The sequence below is a fragment of the Paralichthys olivaceus genome, chromosome 6, assembly GCF_024713975.1.
Source record: "Paralichthys olivaceus isolate ysfri-2021 chromosome 6, ASM2471397v2, whole genome shotgun sequence".
Taxonomy (NCBI): Eukaryota; Metazoa; Chordata; class Actinopteri; order Pleuronectiformes; family Paralichthyidae; genus Paralichthys; species Paralichthys olivaceus.
In genome coordinates this window covers 23,930,111-23,953,861 of record NC_091098.1, presented here as the reverse complement: position 1 = coordinate 23,953,861, position 23,751 = coordinate 23,930,111, and the positions used below count along the sequence as shown (strand labels likewise).

Genomic DNA, 23,751 nt, shown 5'->3' with positions numbered 1-23,751 from the left:
GTCCTGGTCCCATTTCGTCTATTGATGGTTAAGAGAAATACGATCTTTAAAAAAAACAAAGTGCTCTGGTCACATTATGTGTCAAATAGAAACACAGTTATAGAATCAATTAACACTGAAACACCCCCTCTGTCTCTTTAGTTGTCCACTTATCAGTTATGGAAAATCTTTAATAACATTTAAATGTAAAATTAAACAATAACAAGACCATCATTTTTTAAAGCGTTTGTAGAAATGCTGAAACAGCTGAAGTCTTCCAGTGTAGCTCATCTATACATCCAACTGCCTGTCATGATTAATTTCTCAGCCAATCGATAGCCTATAAACAGATTGGAGAGAGGGGGAGAGAGAGAGAGAGAGGGAGAGAGAGAGAGAGAGAGAGAGACCATCAGCTCCAGTGAGGGAAACTTGCGGGAGCGGAGCATGCAGAGGAAGCTCCGCAGGATTCCAGTGCAGCTGCTCGGCGGGTTTTCAGGCGACAGAGGCACAAGCGTTGCGGAGCTTGTTGCGGATTACAATGATTGCAACAACTCAACAAAACATGACCACGGAGCTGGTACGTGCACGAGTTTAATTTATTTGTTGCTGTGACTTTACTTTGCATCATATTCAGAGCAGATGTGAGTGCAGCGTGCATGATGTGTGTGTGTGTGTGTGTGTGTGTGTTGTGCAGCAGAGGGATTCCTCGTGTGTGCCCCCACTACACTGTGACTATCGATTCCAGCCATTTCGCCCATTCAGACTTTTCTGCTCGTCAATATCAATCTTGTGGACTGGACACCCCTGACACCGTGCACTGCGGTGCAGGCAGCCTGCTGTAGTAACACCGACGTCCACATCCTCTCACTCCTTCATGTCCCATCCAGACTTTTAGCATCACATCTGCACCAGGAACAGTTGTAATCTTTTCCTCTAATATCCAGATGTGTCCCAGCAGACTGCCCCCCCACCCCTCCAGTGTGGACCTGCATGTGTGACAAAGGGGCTGACAGGCTGCACTCAGTGTATGATTGATTATCCCTCTGCTTGTGCTGAGGTATTGCCAGTGAAGGAAGACAATGCCATCTGTTTAATGTTCCCAGTCGATAACATAGACATACAGTCAAATATAATCCTTGCATTTTAAATGCACATCTCTTGTTCAAGTTCCTGTGTCTTCTCATTTATTTCACTATGTTTTAGTGCGAGATATTTCATGAAGGCTAATTACAGTTGAGTAGGTGGATTTTATATTCATGGCGTAACGTGTGTCCATTTCTGATCTAATAATCAGTTATTTATATTGCCGATGGACATGCCCGACGAATATCTATGCAGGACTAAATGCAGTGCTTCCCTCCATGGATAAAACTTTGTAGTGCACCATCACACAGACATGTTATTGTGGTGCTTCTGTTTATCCACAGGGCACCGAGACCATTTAAAAATCCTGCCAAAGTCGACCCATTAATTGATTTCATCAAACTGTCACCCTCCATGAAAATCTCTGCCGCAGCCCTGGTGGCAAAACTGTTCAAGAGTTTTACGTGGAGCTGTTATTAGTGAAATTAGGTCTAATTGCTGTGTGATATGAGCACGGTGATGTCTGACGTTAAGTGACACAATAACCTTACAATGCTAATGAGATGAAATCTTTGGGAAACTTGTCTGAAATCATCTCCTGCAGCGTTAGTGTCTCCTTGAGAAGGGCCCACACACACACACGGCTGCAGGGGCGTATACAGACAATCCATCAGCTGCATATGTTGCAACATTTCACGTCACTGTCTCCAATCGATAATCGACGTTCCACAGAAAAAACAATTAATAATGAGACAAATCACATGTGCACACTCTCATTAAGGTTTTCACTGCTTCACTTCACTCTGCCGGTGAGAGGATGCAGCAGGGTTTTCCAGTAATAATGTGGTTTGTCACTTGTGCCATGTGTTTGTGCGTCCTTGTTTAATGACATAAGTCTTTACCTCTCGTGGACACGTCTAACTACGAAAGAAATATCACACAAAACCATCAAGCTTTGATTCTGGCTCAGTTTGTCTCCAGGGTTAAGGAAGAAATTAAAGGGGATAAATCTGTTGTATCGTTATTGTTTTGATGTTCATTCTCAACACAGTGGTTTCATGTTGTGTACATAGTTTATACAGCGAGCTCATTGTTGTTCCATCTATGTATTTATTTAAGCATATATCATGTGCTGAGACAGTATTTCTGTAAAGTCCCACGGCGATAAGTCGAGCATCCTTTGTTGTATCTTACTGTAACTAACACGTCATCACCGCTCCCCCACGTGTCTTTTACAGATGTTGCTTGTTCGCAGAGGCAGTAACTCGGTCACTGTGAGCGGCTGGACGTGCCGGGGGAGAAGCTGTCTCATGCACGACCCTTTTATGCTGTAATTTACTTACGCGTGATGGGGAGCATGAAAAGAATGAGACAGTGTAGGGCGGCCTTGCAGCAGCAGAGGTTAAAGCTGCAGGTCTTTCATTTCGCTGCATTGTCTGGCAAAAGCCTCGAGGGCAAAAAAGAAAAAAATCAGTCCCATATGGTGTAACTACTGCTTTTTGAGATAAGAAACACAAAGTGAGGAGCAGTGCTGCGGGGAGCGAGAGGGAGCACATACATTTCTCTGGATCTAAAAGATAAGAATCAATACTGAGCTGAAGTATCTCATTACTACAGATGCTTGGAAACCATTTATTCCAACCATGCTAAAGTTACAGCCTGCTCTAATGATGACCTTCATTTGAAATGAGGCAGTGAGAGATATTGACAAGGTAATACGTACGTGGGATACTTGCTAATCTAGAGCGTTCCCTCGTGAGCAATTACAGTGAATCATTAAAACCACGAGCATATTGGTTATATTGAAGCCTGCATGTGTCCGCCGATGGATCTCCCCTGTTTTTATGGTGGCTGCCAATGTCATGTGTGTAATAAACATCATTTCCCCGTGTTAATTGGGGGGGGGGGGTTAGAGGTATGCAAATCCAGCACCAGAATCCTCAAACAGCCTGGTTACCTCAATCCTCTGCATGTGATTTATTGTCTCAAAGACAGAGAAGATGGAGTCAGGGAGGTCTCCTGAGCCCAATTTATGAATTCTTAGCGCTGCCTGGATTCCTCAGAACCTAACTGTGGTGCATGCTGTGCAGATTGAGTAATTGTGTTAGGCACGGCCTGCTTTTATAGTGTTCAAGCTCAATCAATACAGACGCAATTGTTTGTTGTGCAGTGCTCCGAGAAAAAGGGAGCCACTTTGCTGGAATCAGTTTGTGTGCGGCGTAATAAATGGTTCATTGTGATGCTATGATTTTTAATTTGAATAGGTCGGAGTAGGTCTCGTATATTCCACGTTGGGGTGTCACACAGAGAAACAGTGCTCAACAGTCTAAAAGTCCTTGTACGTCTGTATTACCACGATTAATTGTTTCCCTTTGGACCTCATAAAACTGTACACCGTATTGATTCTCTTATTTTGAATGAGTGAATGTAAGACCTCACTCTAAAGCAGGGGTTCTGTGGTGTGACAGAATAAAAATCCCCTCGAGGGGAAACCTTCAGGCGGTGGATCCATAGACACACAGACCTTTGATTTGCATTCTCGCACCCTTTGGTGTTTGACTGACACCTCATCTCGGGCTTCCTCTCTCTCCCCTGCTGGATCAGGCGGGCGGAATAAAAAAGACGGCTTGCTGAGGAAGGTCAATGCGTGATTAATTCTTCATTCGGCTCAGCAGAAAACTTTCCCTGAGATGTATCGATGTTGATAGATGGAGATATGCTTGTCCATCAGGCTGCTGTGCGAGATACGCGGGGTCAGTCACATGTTGCAGCTCCTCTTCTGTTCACCTGTGCCAGCAGATTATGCTGCATTAAAGTCCCTTGTGCATCGTGACCAGCAGCCGGTCGACACCACCAGCTTTTCCTCCGCTCACTCTGGGGGATTCTGCACGTCTCATTTGCGTGTGTGACAAAAACTAATTTACACAAATAAGGGATTCTCCCTGTCAGTCTTTGCAACGATGCTAACCTTAATTGGAAGTAGGACATAATGCCTGGGCTCAGGGGAACGAGAGGAGCCGTGCATCCCATTTAGGAGGATGTTCTGCTCTCATGTTGCACACAGTAATTTGAGGATGGACTCAGAAATGAAAATACTGTGTTAGAATCAGTCAAGTGGAGGAATTTAATTGGAAATGTGTCTTTCCACATTAGAATATTTATTTAATTCTCTATGTAAAATTTAAAATAGTTATATACAACATATACATAGGGTGTCCGTTTTCCAAAATTGTACATGTACAGTCACGCAGACAGTGTTAAAGGTGCACTGATGCAGCATTGACTGTAATCTACCAAAGCCTTCATAGACGACTGTAGGCTTCTTAATCTGATGGAGGGATAATAGTGGTTCAGTGAGAGATTGGTTGCTGAGAGGGGGCACGAGAATGAGATAAACCAGACTGTTAGAAAGGCGAGTAGATTCACAGTTGTGGACATCAATCTCCCAGCTCTGGCCTGCGCTGACCTGCCAGAGTTCAAACATCACTTAAAAGTTGTCCCTGCAGGTGCAACTGGTGGTGGTTTTAATTTGAACGTGTTGCGATACTGCAGCCAAGGATCTCTATCTATTAAAGATGAGACCTTGGCAGGGAGTCCTGCACTGGCAACCACTCCAGTTAAAGTAAACCTCATATGTCTTCCATTCGTCTTATACAGTCGACCCGCTCCCTCGTAATACGACGTGGAAACTTCTGAAATGAATTGTTAAAAACGACGACATGAGTAAATGTAACAAGGATTTTCTTTTTTTTTTTACATAAAAGACACATGGAGTCATAAAATAGGATGAGAAATCCCACTGTCACACCTTTAATCTTCAGTTTTTCTGCAAAGTTCACTTTCCTGAAATGGGTTTTGAAGACATCTTGACGACAGTTATTTAAGTACACTGCCAGTTTCCCGCACTCCAACACCACAAGTGCAAGGAGCTTTAAGATATTCAGATGGCCTGGGGCAGAATGAAGTGTATGTTTGTGTACTGGTAGATGTGTGTGTGCGGAGAGGAAGTGCTATAGGTTGGGTTTGTAAGGCGACTGTGGCCGACTGCCCAGACTCAGGGACAGCTGGCGTCACCGAGGGAGCACGGAGGAGCCGCAATATGTTGAGGAGTGAACCGCAGAGATGCCCTCCTTCCGCTGTTGTCCTCCCCGGGGCCTAGTGAGACGTGTGCTGGACCGGGACTGACGAGGCTGATGTAGGGGTGATGCCAAAGGGCTGAAGCCGCCATAATGGAGGCTGAGTTTTATGGTTGCTGTGTGATTTAACTCGCACACTCCAGCCGGCATGTGGCTCCAGCAGCGCCAGACACATATTATGAGGGAGTGGAGCGCAGCCTGGGAACAGAATGCAATTGTGTTTAATCGTGACTGATGCTGATGCCCGCTCATTCCATCAGTTCCCCCAGATCCCATATACACTACAGAGTTTATGTAAGGGTTTGAGCCTCAACTTGAAGTTTGGTTCTCTTGGCAACGACACATTTGTCTATAACTCTTTGTTTATACAGCCCCTGTCTTTTTCCCCCTTTCCCCTCATTAACAACTTCATCCAAAGCTCTTGAATAAATCCTGATCCTCCCCGAAGCGGCTCCTTGCAGATTAAGGAAGGAAACGGCTTTTTCTATAAAAGTCGTTTCAGGCACCACAAATTCCTTGATAACTTCACTCTCTGTTTTAGCTGCGCCACGTGTCCCATCGGTCACGTAACAAGTGAAATGATAATGAGTGATAATGAAGAAAAATGATGGTGCACCCAAAACTGCTGTTGCAATTAAAGTCTGATTTCTCACATGCAACAATTTTACACAGCTCTCAAATGGAAAATGAGTGTAATTCAGCGAGGTCTCAGCGCTGCTGGTCTCAATCCCCCCTGAGACTCACTGCGCTGAGATGCCTGTCAGGGGGACATTTTTGTGAGACTGCGGAAATGAAGCAGCACTAATGTTCTTCCTCCTCCTCCTCCTCGATCCCTGCTCACATTCATCACTGTGATTGTGTGTGTGTGTGTGTGTGTGTGTGTGTGTGTGTGTGTGTGTGTGTGTGTGTGTGTGTGTGTGTGTGTGTGTGTGTGTGTGTTCCCCCGTCACTCTCAGGACCTGGGGAGTTCAGACGGTCCCCCGCGGAACTGGAAGGGCATTGGAATTGCCATGGTGGTGATCCTGGCTGTCATGTCTCTGGTCATTCTCTCGGTCATCCTCCTCACGCCTGGTAAGAGCTCTGAAAGAGAGGAGGGGAGGGTGGAGGTTGTGAAGAGCAGAGTGGCAATGTGGTGGAATCACAGGAACTGTGTTTATTTACTCATATTTACTTTTATCTTATATCACAAAGAATGGAAACAGGTGAGAACAGGTGTAAATCTCACAAATGAACACATCTTTGTAAAAGTAGAAAAAAAAAATCCCTAAGAGGTGACAAAGAGTTTTCACCTGACTCTTGTTCCTGGTGACTCTGTCAGGGTTCAGGTGGTTTCACTGCAGAGACTTTGTGAAATGTAATACATTCTCAAATCATCTTTGTAAAAACAACAATTCAACATTTTATGGGATGTTATAATCCTGTTGACTATCTCTTGGGTCTGAGCAGTTGCCAGGCAACCACAAAATAATCTCTTCGATTGAAGAACCGCTCCTAAAAAGGAGAAACGTCTTTACACTTTGTTGTTTCTATAGATTAAACAAACGGGATATAACGATGGAATCATTGGACGGAGTCAGGTTGGTTTGTTCCCCTGCTTCCAGCTAAGCTCGGTTTAATGAAAATGTAACTATCCACTGAACAGTCAATACGAGTGCTTCCAAACTACAAACACATCAACAGGGCCACTTAAAATGCAAAAAAAAAAAAAAAAGAGAGAATCCAAGACCGAAGCAGAAATATAGGCCAACTGCAAACCCGCTCAGGCTTTGCCTCTGTACACAGGAAAGATCTTCTGATGAACTAACTCTGTCTCTCTGCCCTTAAAGATGAATCTCACTTGTTACTCCGCTCCCATCTCACCATGGAGGATCTGGAGAGCGAGGACTTCAAGGTTCACGACCCCTGTGTAGCCTGGTTGAGTGGTAAGAATTCCCAAACGATCCTTTAATGATCTCACCTGAAACTGAGCCGCTGGTTTGCAGGCGCAGCGAGCACCTCTGCCTTTGTTTAAATTAAGTCATCGTTCAACGCAGCACTTTATCTCTCCCCTGACCCCTTCAGAAAATGAAGTGGCTGTCCGCACCCGAGAGGGACACGTCCTGTCGTTCAGCCTCACCAGCAACCTCACCTCCACTCTGCTGGACAACAGCTCCCTGGTGAGTTGCAACAACACAGCTTATGAGCGCGGAGGACAGGTTTTAAGTATTGATTGGCTGATAACCACAGACAGCCGGATAGACCTGGCCAACCCAAAGGAAGGAGCTTGCAGATGGAGGGAAAGAGAAGCTGATGAGTCCCACTGTTCCACATCCCACAAAGATTTGGCACAGAGACAGTATCGGCTCATCCCCCTCCAATCTGGCGGCTCTGTGAGTCCTCAACATGTGCCATCAAAGAGAATTTTCCAAGCAAGGGCATGATTTTGAACGCCGCCTCTGCTGCACGACACTGACAGACTTATATGGGTCATCACCGAGGAGCTTGACGCAGGGTTGTGCTGTCAGGTTAAGAAGAAGTCTCTCTCCTCTGTGTCGTGATGTGGCTCTGCCATCCCTGCCATTGTTGATAAGAAAAATATATTTTCTGTCACGAATACCAGGAAGTACAATGGTTTTCCTCAAATAAAGAAATGCTGAGTTAATATTGGTTTAGTTGAATGGCTCTAATTAGAATAGAAATGATGATGAAGCCTAATTTAAATTAACTAGATCCAGATAATTATTTGGATCTGCACCAAATTGCAGTCCCCTAAACACGATCTGGTAATTATTCAAACAAAGAGTTTGAATTAACAAAAATGTCCAATCTCTCGATTGTAAAACAAAAGAAAATACAATTCCTGGAGCTGTTCTCTGATTTAAGAGTAATCCTGCAAACTAACAGATGAAAGATGAAAACATGATGACTGGGGACTAATGGATGTGTAAGGGATGAGGAACCCACTGATACAGTATCTGATAGTATCTGATAATTGTGCAGCAGCTTACAAAATGGATTTTGAATTCACAAATCAAACATCATGGATTTAACAGGAGGACAGTGCAGTGAAGCCAGCACCGGTGTCACGGTGCTACAGCTACAGCTTAAAACAGAAACACAGAAGAATATACTATTTAGGATGTTGAGAAACAAAACACAAAGGACACAGTTTGTTGTTCAACCTTTTAAAATGTGTTGTCCCACCCATGGGACACTTTGGCCTACCTGTAGTGTCACTGTGGATGTTTTGGGTTTTGGTTTGTACTCCATCCAATATTCACACAACCCTGATAAATTATACATCATTAGAAAGCTGTGTCCTGATTCTATCTGTGCAAAGCATTTTAGGGTCCTAACATCACTGTAATAGCGTACGACACAAGTATTTCAGGCTTGTGGCTATGGCTCCAAAATGTTTTTTTATAAAGAAAATGTATAAACCCTACTTACATTTAGTTCAGTATCTCTTATTCTCAATCTGACTTTATGTTTATTCAATAATCTGAAAGAGTCATTCTATTGAGACACTACATATTCAGTCAATCACACAATCCAATCAAATCTAAAATGTTTCATATAAATCTCTGTAGTTACTGATAACAAAGACGATCTAGACCATTATGTACAATAGCCAGATTTGAAACGTTTCCAGGTTTCACAACTGAAGCTGGACATTTTCAGCACAGCAGTTATAGGAGAGAGACAATCTGGCATAAAGGCAGCATGGTCCCAGGATTGACCCTTGAGGAACTCCAATTGGATAAACTAATGCAGTGGCCATTCTAAACCTGCCTCATATAGAACCCAACGATCGACGATCTCACTTCGGTCAATGAGTCCCGGTTGCTTCTGCTGCTACAGAGCACCGGTGACGTTATTATTTGAAGATGAGTAACATTGAATGTATCATGTGTCCAAGTGTGAAGCCGATAAGATGAGCGGTTCTGAGGATATGTGAGTCACACACAGTGAGAGAGACAAAACGTCTCCGAATAAGTTTTATCTCATTTTCTTCCTTTGTTTTTCGACAGGATCTGACCACGACCAAATTCCAAGTGTCCGCAGACAAGAGGTTTGTCCTCCTGGCGTACAACGTTCAACCAGTAAGTTTGCTTTGAATGCTGAGTTGACTCAATATTTAGCACCATCTTCATTTTTACCTCCAGGTAAATATCCAGGGCCATAAATTAACCCATGCACTAATAAATATCAAGGCAATCTGCTCCTGTTCACAAACCTCCATGTATGGCAGGCCACTAGTGGCTGAGAAACAATGGTGCCATGAATCTAAGTCAGAGCCTCAACGGCGCAACAGAGAGGAGTGAAACACGAGTGTGTGTCTGTGTGTGTGTTTGTGTCTGTGTGTGTGTGTGTGTGTGTGAGAGAGAGCTGATTTCTGCTGCAGCAGCAGTCTGTAGCTCTGAAACACCGCCCGCCAAATGACGGGTGTAACATATGGGGAGTTGAATATTTAAACTGGCTGATGGTGGAAGGTGCAGGGGGGTTGAGGAAAGAGTGAGTGATCAGTGGGACGTGGGAGGCAAAGGGAAAGGGGGGGAAGGGGAGAGGGGGGGGCAGCAAAGTTGGAGCTGCGGTAATGAAATCGCCCTGCTTCTTCTGTGGGAGAATTCTAATGAGAAGCTGACAAGAATCACAATCGCGGGTGGTTTCAGATCAGATTGAGGTGGACGAGGCCCAAGTCTTTTACACACTTTACGTTGGCACCGTGCAAAGATCAGGCAAGTTGTGTTGTGGGAAATTAAAGCCCTCGGGACAAATTTTATTAAAAACCTGGATGCAGATATTGCTGCCCAGTCGCTCTCTCATTCCTTCCCTCTGTGGATTTCCTTCAGAGAGACCCGCTGTAATCACTGCGTATCATATTTTCTGTGCGTGGGGGGGGGGGGGGGGGGACGGATGAGCCTGTTGCTGTGTTACGACATTCGTCACAAACACAGAGCATCCCAACTGAATAATTGAGCGGTTAACATACATTTAATCAGTTTTCAGATATCTCTGTTGGGGAACGGGCTCCACGCTTTGCCCAGTTTGTGGGTTGCTGTGGTTGATTTATGCCACGCCATTAGCATACTTCCTTTGATATCAGCAGGGATTGTCTGCTCTCATCTGTATGCTCGGTGTGTGCACACACTCGAGGAAATCTGAGGCTGTGGGCACCTGGAATCATTTGTGTATTTAGGAAGGGATATGTGTGTGTTTGTGTGTGTGTGTGTGTGTGTGTAGTTGGCATTTTGCATGCATGAAGGCTATTCCTCCAATCATCCCTCCCTTCTATGTCCCTCCTTCTCTCTCCTGCTTCATCTTCCTCACTCTCCCTCACTTTTCCTCTGTCTATCTCTGGGGGGATTTGTGCTGACTGAAGCAGTTTGCACCAGGCAGCGGCTCCGCTGTTTGGAAGAGGAGCGGTTTCGCTGCTGAGAGTGGCAGAGAACTGAGAGAGGGAAAAACTGTGGGGAGAAGCCTCTTGTGATGGAGGGGAGAAGAATAATGGGATATGCACCATTTGCCCTTAGATACACTGCCCGGTTGAAATCAATCAGAATGGTTATCGAAGAGTGGCAGAGATACCAAGAGGAGTGGGGTGCAGTGGAGGGAAGTGGATGATCAGTGTGTGTGTGCAATGTTAAAAGGCTTCTCTGGATTTTATATTAGCTCTGGAGGCTTTAGGGAGGGTTTTGTGCCTGGTGGGTGAAAATAAACTGCTTTAGAGACGAGGATATACATAGATGTGAGTTGGGGATTCGGCCACATGACAACAAGGGAACGCAGATTTCCTCAGAGCATGTTTGATTTGAGTTGGCTCGTGTTCGAGGAGGAGAAGGAGCAGAAAGACCAAGACCTACATTTTTCTTATATTAAAAAAGAGTGATGGCGAGATAGCTCGGAGGAGATGGATGTTTTTGGGGGGATTGATGAGCAGGAGCCAAACAGAGCGGTTCCTGCCAAGACGGTGCAGTTTAGGAACAGATAAAATGCCAAGAGATTCGTGTGCACGCTGCAGCAAACGCTGATGGGTGTTGGTATCAAAGACGATGTATTGTGGAGCTGCTTGTGGGGAAGCAACACTGTTGGGAGGGAAGGATGCTTTTATCTCTGTAGTGCACAGCAGAACACAGGATACGTGCTCATGCAAAGGGCGTTGTAATCTCTATATGTTTTCACTGTCATGTTATCTTATGAGTGTTTAATCTGTGTGTATGTGTGTGTGGTGTGCCCCCCCCCAGCAGTGGCGTAGCGAGGGGGCGGGGTGCAAAAGGTGGTGGTGATGGTGGCAGTGGGTGGGGTGGGGGGGGGGGTTGACTAGCAGAGCTATCAGGAGGATTTATGACACGTTGCTGGCAGCACACTAGAGTTCACGCTGCCTCCCGGAGACAGATGCTCTCACTCTTTGTGGCTGTTTGTCACACGCAGACGCAGGAAAACACACCATAACTTCCAGCCTCCTCCACCGGCTTCACGACGCTAAATCATCAGCAGAATCACCGGGTTCCTTGAAAAATCGCGAACAGCTGATCGGACATTGTGCTTGTGGCAATGCTGCCCCCTTTGGTCTCGAAGAGTGATGCCCCCTCGTAATTCAACATCGGTCCTCGTTGGGCGTCGAGCACCCGTCAGCTCCGGCCTGCCCTGTCTTCATCCTTTTCCTCCTCCCTTCCTGTCTTTGTTTCCTCCTCTCTCTATCTCCGTCCATCACCTTTTTCCTGTTTGACCAATTCCTCCCTCCCTCGCTGCCCCTGCAGTCGTTTTCTGTTGAAGCACGGCTCCTTTCCTGTTTACCCTCATTCACATTTATACAGCCTTTGCACTTATTTCCCCTCCTGTCCCCCCAGCAGCTTTACCCCTGTGCCACTCCATCCATGCATTTTCTAACAACAGGCAAACAACACAAAGGAGGAATCCAATTTCACTGCTAAGTGTGCCGTATAGGGGATGTGACATTTAATTTCTTTAGGAACTGGTTTTCCAGCTGGCTGAGGCTTTCAGAGGCCACAGGGCAAATAGCCTGCTTCCAAGCATTTGGTCCAAACAAAAGAGAAAATCCCAGAAATCAATATAATACCTGGAAGTCATCAGGTAATGCCGTGAGCAATTAACACTACACATATATACACATGCGCACATTCATCGATCCTGGTCCCTTAGTCTTCTTCAGTGTGTTAATTTAATTATTCATCAAGCTGCTGGCGCTCAGGTTTGCGACTGAGTTGCCAGCCTCAATAGGTCTCAGTGGGAAGGATATCAGCTGTAATGATGGTATTTTATAAGAACGTCTGCCTTTATTTTTCTTTCTGTTCTCATGTCGCTGATACTGTCTCTTTTACTCAGTCTTACGTAAAGACCTCTGCGATCCAAATTTCCGCTCTTCACTAGTGATCACAGTAATGATGTATTCTGGATGAACTTGCTGCCAGCGTTAAAACGGATCATATACTAAGCTGTGATTGGTTCAGTAGCAATTAAAGCAATATTAAGATAACTGGTCTGATAAAAGTGACACAAGGCTCATCGCTATTGCTGCTTTGTAGAACTATTTATCAATTACAGATGTTCCGATATCATATTTCCCTTCCAGATACAGATTCTGATACCTCGACTTTGCGTCCCGGCAGATACAGATGACCAATCAAATAAATATATGAATCTCGGACATTTGCTTCCTTTAAAAAGCTGGAAACTGAAGTCTTGAATATGGTGCACGTGCCGTTTTACTTGTGGGAATTTCCAGCGTGAAAGACATTTTTACTAGCTGTGGCTACACAACAGCAAAATCACTATAAAATCACCGCTCTAAAAGCAACACTTGCCAGTGGCAGTGCAGTGCATCTTAAGAGATTTGCAGGAAAAGAAAAGTGTAGTTTTATCTGCGTGAAAAATATATACTTTAAAGACGCTGTATTAGATCGGTGTATATGTTTGCATGTAGGATCGGAGGCATTTCAGATGCTGGTATTGTTCTCAGAACATCTGTACTATCAATAATTGAATTGAGGTATCAATTAATATTTCTTTCTAATTCTGTAGCATAATGTCCTGCTGCCTTTTTATAAAAGCAACAAGCCACTTGATGCTCGCAGTCATTTAAGTTAATGCAAACAGCTTCGTGATTAATTGTAAGTGCGGTCTGACCAGTGTGAGTGGCAGCGGTCGGGCAGCTCCTCCACCCAGCATGCCGAAGTGAACCCCAAATTTCCCCTGACTGCTGTGCCGGCAGTGTGTGAATGATGTGTGATAGAAATAGTGCAGCGTATGGAATCGTTATGTGTTTCTGAATGGGTGAACTATGTATATATATATATATATATACACACACACATTTACCATTTACCAGTGTTTCATTTACATTTAACTTATATTTATGAGCATGTGTGAGCACTAAAATAACTGTGGTGTGATCTAAGTGTGGCACACTGTATGCATGATATCCTCTACCTCTTTCAGGTGTTCTCTCAGTCCTTCACAGCCTCCTATGCTATCTACAATGTGGCTAATGGGTAGGTGATCGTGAATGCTAATGCATGGGCTGCACTGGGCATGAGCGTTACCAATGCAAGCAGACCTGCGAATTTAACAAAAACAAACCTCCCTTCAACGCGTGTCTCATCGAATCAGAACCTCATATCGCTGTCAGACATGCATTCATTCGTCAGTCCTCTCCAGGCTCCATATCCCAACATACAGTTTATTCAGATTTCACTGCCTGAGATTTCATAATCTGCATTATATCAGTGGGAAACCTCTGTGGTGGCTGTGGATTGTCACTGGAGCCTCCGATGAGTCGTTCTGAAGATGAGTTTTAGGAGACCTGCAGTATTAACCGTTGCCTGAAATTATGCCTCTGAGGGAAATGTTTGCCTGTCCAGAAAAAGAAAAAAGTGGAAATATGCTGCACTCTTGCATGAACCAACCCCATTGTTTTTCCCCTTCGCTGCATCTTGCTCCTTTGTCCTCCGCAATACAGTAACTCTCCCACGGCCGGGGCATGGACGGAGCTCAGAGGGCTTTGAACAGGACAGTTTTCCCTAATGGAGGGATTATGTTTGAGTTTTTATGTGTGTGTTCCAGGGATCTGCTGGACCTGAAGCATGCGGAGAGGGAGAAGACAGCGCTGCAGTACGCTTCCTGGGGACATCAGGGGAACCAGCTGGTGAGACAGACACTTGGATCAATATTGTTGTCATCTCTATCACCCGGGCCTTTCAATTCCCTCAACCTTCTCGATCCATAATTATACTGTCTGTGTATGAATGGCCTTCATTCCACATCATTTTCTTAATGATAACATCAGTGGGGCCATGTTTTTGCAATTACGAAGAGACCTCCAGCTCACGGGGTTATTGCAGTGATGTGCTGTTATTATGGGGTTCGCTTTACACCCGTAATATTATTCATCCACCTTTCCTTGTAACGTAATTGGCTTTTGCTGCTTTGTCAGTGCTCATATGCACCATATTACCCGGCGAGTAATGATGAATTGGCTCTCACCCATGTGTGTGCTGGCTGATGATTCATTCGCTCTTGGACGGCCTCCGAGGCTCAATTCAGGAAGCCAGCGATCAAGCCTGCAGCCACACGTCTTTGATAATGGATTTGCTCTGTCTGTCTGTCTGTCTGTGCTGCTGATGCCAGGCCTACGTGTTCGATGGAGATATCTACTACAAACCGAGCGTGGCCGGAAAACCCCTGCGTCTCACAACCACAGACCAGGGGCAGAAGGTGGTGAATGGGATCTCTGACTGGACCTATGAAGGTAGGACATCGTCCAGCTTCACGGACGAATCAGAAAAGTTTGAATACTGCAATCCCAGAAAGCAGAATTACACTTTATTATGTATTTTAAACCTGTTCCTGTCTTTTAAAACAGAGGAGGTGCTCTTGACCTATGTCGCTCACTGGTGGTCTATGGACGGCGCCCGGCTGGCATACCTCAGCATCAACAACTCCGCCACTCCTGTGATGGAAATACCTCAGTTCTTAGGAGGTCTCTACCCATCCAACGTGCTCTTCCACTACCCAAAGGTAAAAACGGTTTCAAATTCTTCTTCAGAATACATTGTTTGTTCACCATTAATATTTTCTTCTAGTCCATCAAGGAGGTTTTGAGATATTTCACCAGAATGTTGAGATAATTGTTGGTGGTGTGGAGACGGTCTCCAAAGTCAGAGCGCACCTGGAGCAGAGGATGAATCAGTTCAGCTGAGGGCTGTTAGCTGATTGATCCTCTGGAACAAAAGGCTGCAGCAGAGCAGCCGATCAGAGAGACACACGAGGGAAGAGACGCTGCTGAGCTGAAAGCAAAACATTGGAATAGCTGACAAGATTATGTTTAGAGAATTTATGTTTGAATTAATAAAAGGATGCTGGAAAGCACCATGTTCGTCTCTGGCTGATACAAATAAAACCATGAGCAGAGAATGAGAAACACTTGATTAAGAGCAAACTATGTAACAAATCTGATGCAGATTAATTATGATATACCTCCATACTTAGTTGATATGTCATGCTAGTCTGGACCAAAGTTACTAACTCAACAACATTGCCTTCGTCACTAGTGTTTTTCCAAAAATGTATGTGATAAATCATTGTTCTGGTTTTGCACAAAGGCTGGATCCAGTATCCCATCAGTCAGTCTGTTTGTGGTGAATCTTTATGGTCCTGCTCACACTCTGGAGATGATTCCTCCCGACTCCCTCAGGGCCAGGTTAGTACTCCGTCGTGAACGTAAAGAATCACTGCTTCTTTTTTTCCGTCCATTTGCACCACTTCTCAATCTTCTCCCCGTGTATAATTTTCTGCATCACCTCTTCAGAGAAAGCTACGTCTCTATGGTGACTTGGATCAGCACCACTCGGCTCGCGGTTCGCTGGCTGAATCGAGCCCAGAACCAGTCGGTGCTCTGCGTGTGCGAGGCCACCACAGGGGCGTGCTCAGAGGTGAGCAGTCAACCCTCGTTCCACATTAGTAATCCAAATGGCCTTCTCTGCAGTGTACAGCTTTAATAGAATTTTTGCTTCTTTTACCCTGTGTTGGGAGCCGGGACTGATTTCTTTACACTTTCAAATCTCCACCGGCTGGATTAATATGTAAGGTCATTTGCTGCATGAGAGGAATTTTCAGTGATGTGCTGCAGTATTTTATATGCTTCTTCCCCTTTGGATTACATTACAGTTAATTAATGCAACCCTTAATAATTAATGAACATAAAAAGCTTTATTTATGACATGATATTCACATCAGCTGTAGATGTTGAAGCAAGTGCGTTTTAAATTAACTGACTGATGCATTTGATTTTAAATCCATAGAAACACAAAATGGCCATGGACATCATGCAAAATCAACGACAGGTAGGTTTTGATCATGTCTCATTAAGTCTGTTGTTACACCTATTTATCATTGAAGTCTTTATTCTGACTGAATAGCTTTTCATCAACAGGACGTGCCACTGTTTTTAGCTGACGGCTCTGTGTTTTATACGATCCTGCCAGCCAAACAAGGCGCTCGCGGAGAGTTTCACCACATCGCCGGTCTTTCTGCACAGGTCAGTTTCTGCACCGTCAACTTTTACTCCTTCGTGTCATCCTCAAATAATTTCAGGCAGAACCGGCTTTTAACATTTCAATGAGGGTCAAATAAACCAGCGGGAGTTTTTACATCTCAGCGGCAGGTCGCAGCCTGAAGTCTGTTTTCCTCGCAGTCGCCTCCACCTCTGTTCTTAGCAGAGCAGTTTGAGTTATTTTATTTTCTCCATAGATGTGCAATTATCTCTGTTCTCAATAAAGGCTCAAGCAAATTTGGCAGTAAAGAGCAGAGTGTTTTATAGATGCAGGGTAGTGCAGCCTCATACATTTGGCCTCTTGCAAACCATTAGTGGCTCGGTATCAAATCAGAGTTTTCTCTCCTGTATCTCAAATTGTTCTTCTTCTCCTCACCCTCTGACACACACTTGCTGTATCGCTGCGCCTATTTTTATTCTGTATATCTGCCTTCTGCTTCAGCCTTCCTCCTCATCTCTGTTTCTCTGTGTAACCCAGCCTGCCATCCCGTCCGTCCCTCCTCGCTTCTTGACATCAGGGAGCTGGGATGTCACCCTGCTCTGCGCCCTGGACGAGAAGGCTGGAAAAATGTATGTGAGAGCCGCAGTGTGTGGAGCCAGGTTGAATCACCCTTCAGCACATTTATCAGCTTGCACCATGCTCACCATGAATATACAAGTGACTGGAGGGGTTGAGCAGAATAGTGCCCACCATGAAAATAATCATCTCCTGCTGTAGAGAGACATTTTGGCTGCCGGAGAGCAAATCCCCTGATTGAGTCAGACTCTGGGTGAATGGTACACATTAGGTTTTCCATTTAAAAATAAGCAAAAATACCATTTTAACATCTTATATTAAAAAAATCCCCAAATAAGCTTTGACTCACTGTCTGGCAATGAATTGAATCAGAGCAGATTAGTGCTTAACTCTGAAGTGGGAGCGTCACGTATAATTATGGAAAGACGATAGCAGCTTAAGACATTTTCACTTCTATAACCCACAGGTTGATGCTGCTCTTTGGTTTTGTCTCCTTACATTTGTATAGAAGTGGACAGCTGATTTTATGAACATGCTGAAGTATGTAAATATGTGCAGAAAGGTTCTTGTCGTTAATAATTAATTAATACGATGAAGTAAAGAAAGCCAAAGGCGATCTGCGGCTCTTTGGAGGGTTTGTTGAATAACTTGCTGTGTGTGTGCTTCGTTTTTTTTCTCATCATCAGCTATTTTCTGAGCACAGAGGAATCCAGACAAAGCCGACACCTTTACAGGTGAGCCTGACCGCAGCCACAGAATACAGATTCCTTACAGTGTTATAAAGATATTTACACCACAGCTGAAGAAATAATTTAGTCTGAACCTCTGTTTCTGATTAATGAACGAACCAACCTTCTGATATCACCAGCCCGTGAGCCACCCCGCTCACAAACCAAAAAAAAAACAATTGGAAGAGTAACTGGCTTGAATCTTTATTGTCGTGTGCTGTATATTCTCCAGGACAACAGCTGAATTGACACATTCATAACAAAAAAATCCAATCTCAGTGGACGAGGGCTGCGTGTGCTGCTGAGGCTCGAGTCGCTGAGACTTGCAGTCCCATGGGTGATAAACACACTTGGCTGTTCCCTCATCTACCTCCTGGGTTTCATATCTTTTTTATCAGCTGTGCTTCATTGAGACAGCTCAATATCACGCAGGAGGGAAGACGGCTTGTTTAAACCTGACAAGTGATTGATTCTGTATGAAATTTGTAAGCAGCAGAGTGGAAAAGGACATTCCGAGGCTCCACAGAGTGATCTGCTCCACGGCTTTTGTGTCTAACCTTATCGAGCCACGTTTGTTTCTGAGCAGTCAGGTGCAGTTTGACTCCAGGCTGACACTTCTCTCTAAGATCTTAGCGATCAATTGACCCTCTCCTGGAGCAAATCAGGTTGCTTTAAACCGTCCTGTATTCTTCTTAAGTGTGGTCAATAACCTTGTTGTTTATCCTCTCCAGCGTGGACCTGGACGGAGTTTTCCAGCGACAGTGCATCTCCTGTAACCTCATAGATGGATGCAGCTTCTTTAAATCTGAATTCAGCCCAAATCAAACCCACTTCACCCTCTACTGCTTAGGTAAATGAGACACATGCACATTCTCACCTTGAACGTGAACCCACCATGCTGCTTAGACAGTTGGTTTATATAATGTTTTCTTTTGTAAAAAAAAAAAAATCCCCCAGGCCCTGGCATCCCTAAAGTGACAGTTCACAGTACAAAGGACCCCTCCAGTGAGTATTACATCAGCTTACACATATACACAGACTTATCCACACACACAGGCGGCCTGCAGTGTCCTACTGCAGCCTGCAGAGAACGATAGCTTAAACTGAACGATATCAGTTTAAGCTTGTCAACACTGCCCTCTGTCTGTGGCTCTCAGTTAGAGCAGTTTCCATGGAGACTACTGTGTGTGTTTTTGATGTTAAGGATCAAAAATCTAACAAAGTGATGTTTTATCTCCTGTAGGATACGTCGTCCTGGAGGACAACAGCCCTCTGTCTAAAGCCCTGGAGGACAAGAGGCTCCCTGAGACTCTGTTCAGGACTCTCCCTGCAGACAACCATGGTACAACAAAGAAGCCATTCACTATATATTATATAAATCGTCCTTAACGTGTGTAAGGAGCTAAGTTAAATTGTTATGGTGATTTTTATGATGCTGGCTGCACAAACAAAGCATTCACAGATCACCTTCAGACTATATTCAGCCGAAGTAACGGCTCGCTCGCTGTCTCAGTCAATGTTTACCAAGTCTCAGTCTGTGTCTGGAAGGGAAAAATATGAAGTACCAAAGAAGACATTTCTTGTACTGTGTGATGAGGTCAGTATGAGTCATGAGTGCCCCAAGGGACATGCATGTGAATATTATGTTCTTTCCTTTTTTTTTTGTTCAAATGAAGGAATACCTTTGTAAAGAGATTTGTTCAGATGTATTTCAGGCTGCATGTTCATGAAGCGTTGACTTGCTTCTAACACTTCTTGCTCTCCTCAGATCTGCACCTGAAGCTCTCTCTACCTCAGGGTTACGAGGCCAACCTGCACCCTCTCCTCATCATTGTGTAAGTGTCGCTGAGCAACCACACGAGAAAATTGGACTGTTTGTGTCACCGGTTTTGCAACATATGATCAATGACAACTGGTCTGAACCCACCAACTGTGAGCACACTAGCTGATCCTGTTCGTCTCGTTAATCAGAGACGGCGTTCCAGGCAGTCAGTCGGTGACTGAGGAATTCTCCCTCGACTGGCCTGAAGTCCTCTCCAGCTCTCAGAGCGTGGCCTTGGCCTGGGTGGACGGCAGGAGCGGGGTCGGCCGTGGACAGAAGACCGCTGCTCTAGATACACGCAAGCTCGGAGCACTGAGAGTCAAAGATTATCTTGGAGTTGCTGAGTCAGTGCAGTTATAAAACAACATAAGGTTCTCTCATTGAGAAAAGCCAGTCAAGTGATAAACTACATTTTATGATGTCTCTACAGGTTGATGATGCAACTGCCCTACATTGATGATCGCCGGATGGCCCTCTATGGCAAGGTTACAGCATTTTTAAAACCTGAAAACTCAATTCAACTCGATTGAAGTCATCAAAGTGTTCACTTGATTTAAACTGGCCACTTTTTCTATTTCCCTTTATAGGCGTTTGGTGGTTATTTAACACTCAAGATGTTGGCTGCAACAGATAAACTCTTTCAGTGCACGGCCGCTGCGGCACCAATAACTGACTTCAGGCTTTACAGTGAGTTGCAGCCATGTCATCAATATATTATTCATCGAGTGAGGCTTTGAAAAATGCTGTGAAATGTCAAAACAATTCATGTGTTGGTGTAAAAGTTGTTCCACTGCTTTCAGGTGCTGCATTCTCAGAGAGATATCTCGGGCTTCCAGCAAAGGAGGAGCATGCTTACTCGGTGAGGCTCGGAAGCTGTCCTCTAGTACTCTGTGCTCACCTATTAAATAGTTTAGATAAATTAATGATATCGGTGTTGGCAGCACGATGGTGTGGTGGATGGCACTGTTGCCTCACAGCAAGGTTTCCATTTCAGAGGGTTTAGAAGATACTGAACAAGGTGCTTTATAAAATCCATGGGAATAAAACAACACAGAACAAAACCAGGCAAAACTAAAATAAGAAGAATAACAGAAGAAAATATTCAAAACAAACAAAATCGGGCATTAAAAGATATGTTTAAAGCAATGATTTAAACACAAGCAAAATGTCTGTACTTTACAGTAAAGATTATGCAAGAAATAAAATCCAAAACATCACATGTCCCAAGATATCATCCAATACTAAGTAGTATAAATGAATTGTACTTTATTTATACGATTTCCTGTATACCAACAGTTAACAATATGCCATACAATTAAAGAGGGATATTTAAAAGAAGAGTCAAGCAGCAAAAGCGCTGGCAGTGATCAGGCTCATAGGGGGATAGCAGATCGCAGATATAGGCTGGAGCCTGACTGTTCCAGGCTTTAAAAACAAGCAGTAAAATCTTAAAGTCAATTCTTATTCTCAGAGGTAACCAGAGTTGGTGTAATATGGTGTAATAATGCAGTACAGTTCAGCCGCAACAGAACCTACAGCCTCCGAGTCGACTGTAACGATTTTAGCAAACAGCTCAGTAGTATTAAAACTTTTATGAAGGTAGGATTTGTTGCAGGGCGGCATTAGTTTTTACTGGACAGGTATAAAGTCATGTTGTGTATTTTCAGACTGCCTCTCTGCTGGAGGAGGTTAACAAGCTGAAAGATGAGAATTTCCTTATTCTACATGGAACTGCAGATGGTAAGATTGTTTTAAATTTCATGATGACATTTGGATTTAATAGTTTTTCATAATGCTTATTCTAAATGTCTGTGTGTTTCTCACCAAAGCGAGGGTGCACTTCCAGCACAGCGCTGAGCTCCTGAGCCGACTGGTGAAGGTGGAAGCCAACTACTCGCTGCAGCTGTACCCAGACGAGGGTCACGTCCTGAGAGAGCCCCGCAGCGTCCAGCACTTCCAGCGGACAGTGGTGAATTACCTCCAAACCTGCTTGAAGCAGAGCGTTCTCCTCGAGCCCATAGAGGACGAAGAGGAGGACGATGACTGAGCCGAGAGTTTCCCTTTCCTCCGTCTGGAAGGACTCTCTTAGGACTGTATGCCGTTTTATGCATTACCTTGGGTCGGTTTACCAGGCACAAGAGCAGAGGAGTGGGGACCAAACACATCAGATCACCTCCTACAACTTCTGGAAAAATTGATGTACTGTATATCATGTTGCACATAATTATTTCTGTTATACTGTATGATTGAGACACGGTTTGTTTACAAGATTTACTGAATGATGATGTGGACTAGAAGATTACTGATTCCAACCAAACGTTTACAAAGACTTGAAAACATGCATGTCTTAATGGCTGCATGATGTGGATTAGTTTACACTGCATTTTCTGTGTTTTGCAGATATTTGAATTATGCCCATCAGGTTTGAACGTACAAACTCTGCCAAGAGCCAGGAACACTTGAGAAGACATGAAAATCCTTAGCGGTGCTATGAGAAGACGCAAACCTTACATAACATTCAACCTACTATACATTTCTGAATAAACCAGATCAGACGACACAAGCATATTCAAATTTACGCAGGTTCCTGTCACGAGAAATTCAAACAAGTGAGATAACTCTGACACAAGAGATTTGAATCTTGGAATCCTCCTGTGCAGACTCTCAAGATGTCACTGCAAAATCTAAGGATTTTTGGGTCTTGTGCACAGTGGATTCCTGGCTTAAATAAAGTTAGATGAAGCATATGTATCATTCTAAATGTGCCAAATACAGTTTGTGTACATTATCCACTGGTTTTATTAGTGTTATTTGCATTATGTGACTAAGAACGACGGCTGAAACAATTTACACCACAAGCTCCAATTCAAGAAATAGTGCAAGAAGGTCTGTACAGGTCAGTATTGTAGTTTTCTGTTTTTCTACGTCTTGGCATTTGAATCATTTGTTGTATATTGCAGAATTCTGTCATTTCTTTGGACAAACTGTTGAGCCATTATGTTACAAATACATTTAGCTTGTGGGCTTGACCATCAAGCTATCAACCAAACCATACCAGTAAACTGCATGCAGTTGGTTTGAAAATGAATGCCCGACACGAAACAACCAGCTACTCCTTACTCCTTTTATTCCCCTTGACAATAAAGTTTGAACTTCTTGTTTTACAGCAAATTATTAGTTTGGTTTGTTTACTTCTCATCATGGCTGTAGCCTAACAGAGTCATCTGGATGGATAACTATGAAATGCTTGGTTAATAGTGGTTGATATCTGCTGAAGAATGATGGTGGCATTAACAGCGACTTATATCTGCTGTTATTGCTCTAAAAGACTGAAGATCAGGTCCACAGGGTTTGAAATGGATCACCAAAAACATGACACTGCTCATTACATATTCACTCAGTTGGGAGTTCTTTATAGAGAAACCTATATTGAATGCCATTAATCCTCCTTTTATTAAGGTTTTGATGTTCAGTTTTTGTTAAAATGTTTTAAGTTGAGTCAACTGTATGATTATTCCGGTTATACAGTGTGTAGTGTAATTCTATAGTGTTGTATGGACAGGTTCTTCTATTAGTCTGTCCATCCAATTTACATAATTTAGGGTAGACAATACAAAACCCACGCTTCCCTAAAATAAGATAAGATGAGATAAGATGAGATAAGATTGCACTTCATTATCAGAAAGCTCTTGCGTCCCAAGACGTTCACTGTTTCACATAAATGACTACAAAAACTAAAAATATATAACCAAACAACAAAGCAAATACATATGTACTCCTGCATCACACATTATGAATCAGTGGCTGCCGTGAAACTACAATCACTCCCTTTAACATTTAGAGGCTATCTATCTATCAATCAATCTATCAATCAATCTATCTATCTATCTATCTATCTATCTTTCTTTCTATCGTTCTGTCTATTGGTCAACCTA

At 43.9% G+C, this 23,751-nt stretch overlaps 1 protein-coding gene across 1 annotated transcript; it reads left to right on the top strand.

Moving 5' to 3' along the window:
• Positions 1 to 378: 378 nt before the first annotated feature.
• LOC109640605 (inactive dipeptidyl peptidase 10) lies at positions 379 to 22,008 on the top strand. Its single transcript, XM_020104695.2, has 25 exons — positions 379 to 556; positions 6,155 to 6,269; positions 7,025 to 7,120; positions 7,260 to 7,354; positions 9,209 to 9,280; positions 13,638 to 13,690; positions 14,262 to 14,343; positions 14,826 to 14,946; positions 15,061 to 15,215; positions 15,800 to 15,897; positions 16,006 to 16,129; positions 16,499 to 16,540; positions 16,630 to 16,734; positions 17,228 to 17,319; positions 17,953 to 18,000; positions 18,726 to 18,844; positions 18,952 to 18,999; positions 19,238 to 19,336; positions 19,763 to 19,829; positions 19,966 to 20,160; positions 20,247 to 20,301; positions 20,404 to 20,503; positions 20,617 to 20,675; positions 21,484 to 21,556; positions 21,646 to 22,008. The coding sequence occupies exons 1-25, from the start codon at positions 518 to 520 to the stop codon at positions 21,861 to 21,863; spliced, it is 2,370 nt and encodes a 789-aa protein (XP_019960254.2). The 5' UTR covers positions 379 to 517; the 3' UTR covers positions 21,864 to 22,008.
• The last annotated feature ends 1,743 nt before the right edge of the window (positions 22,009 to 23,751 follow it).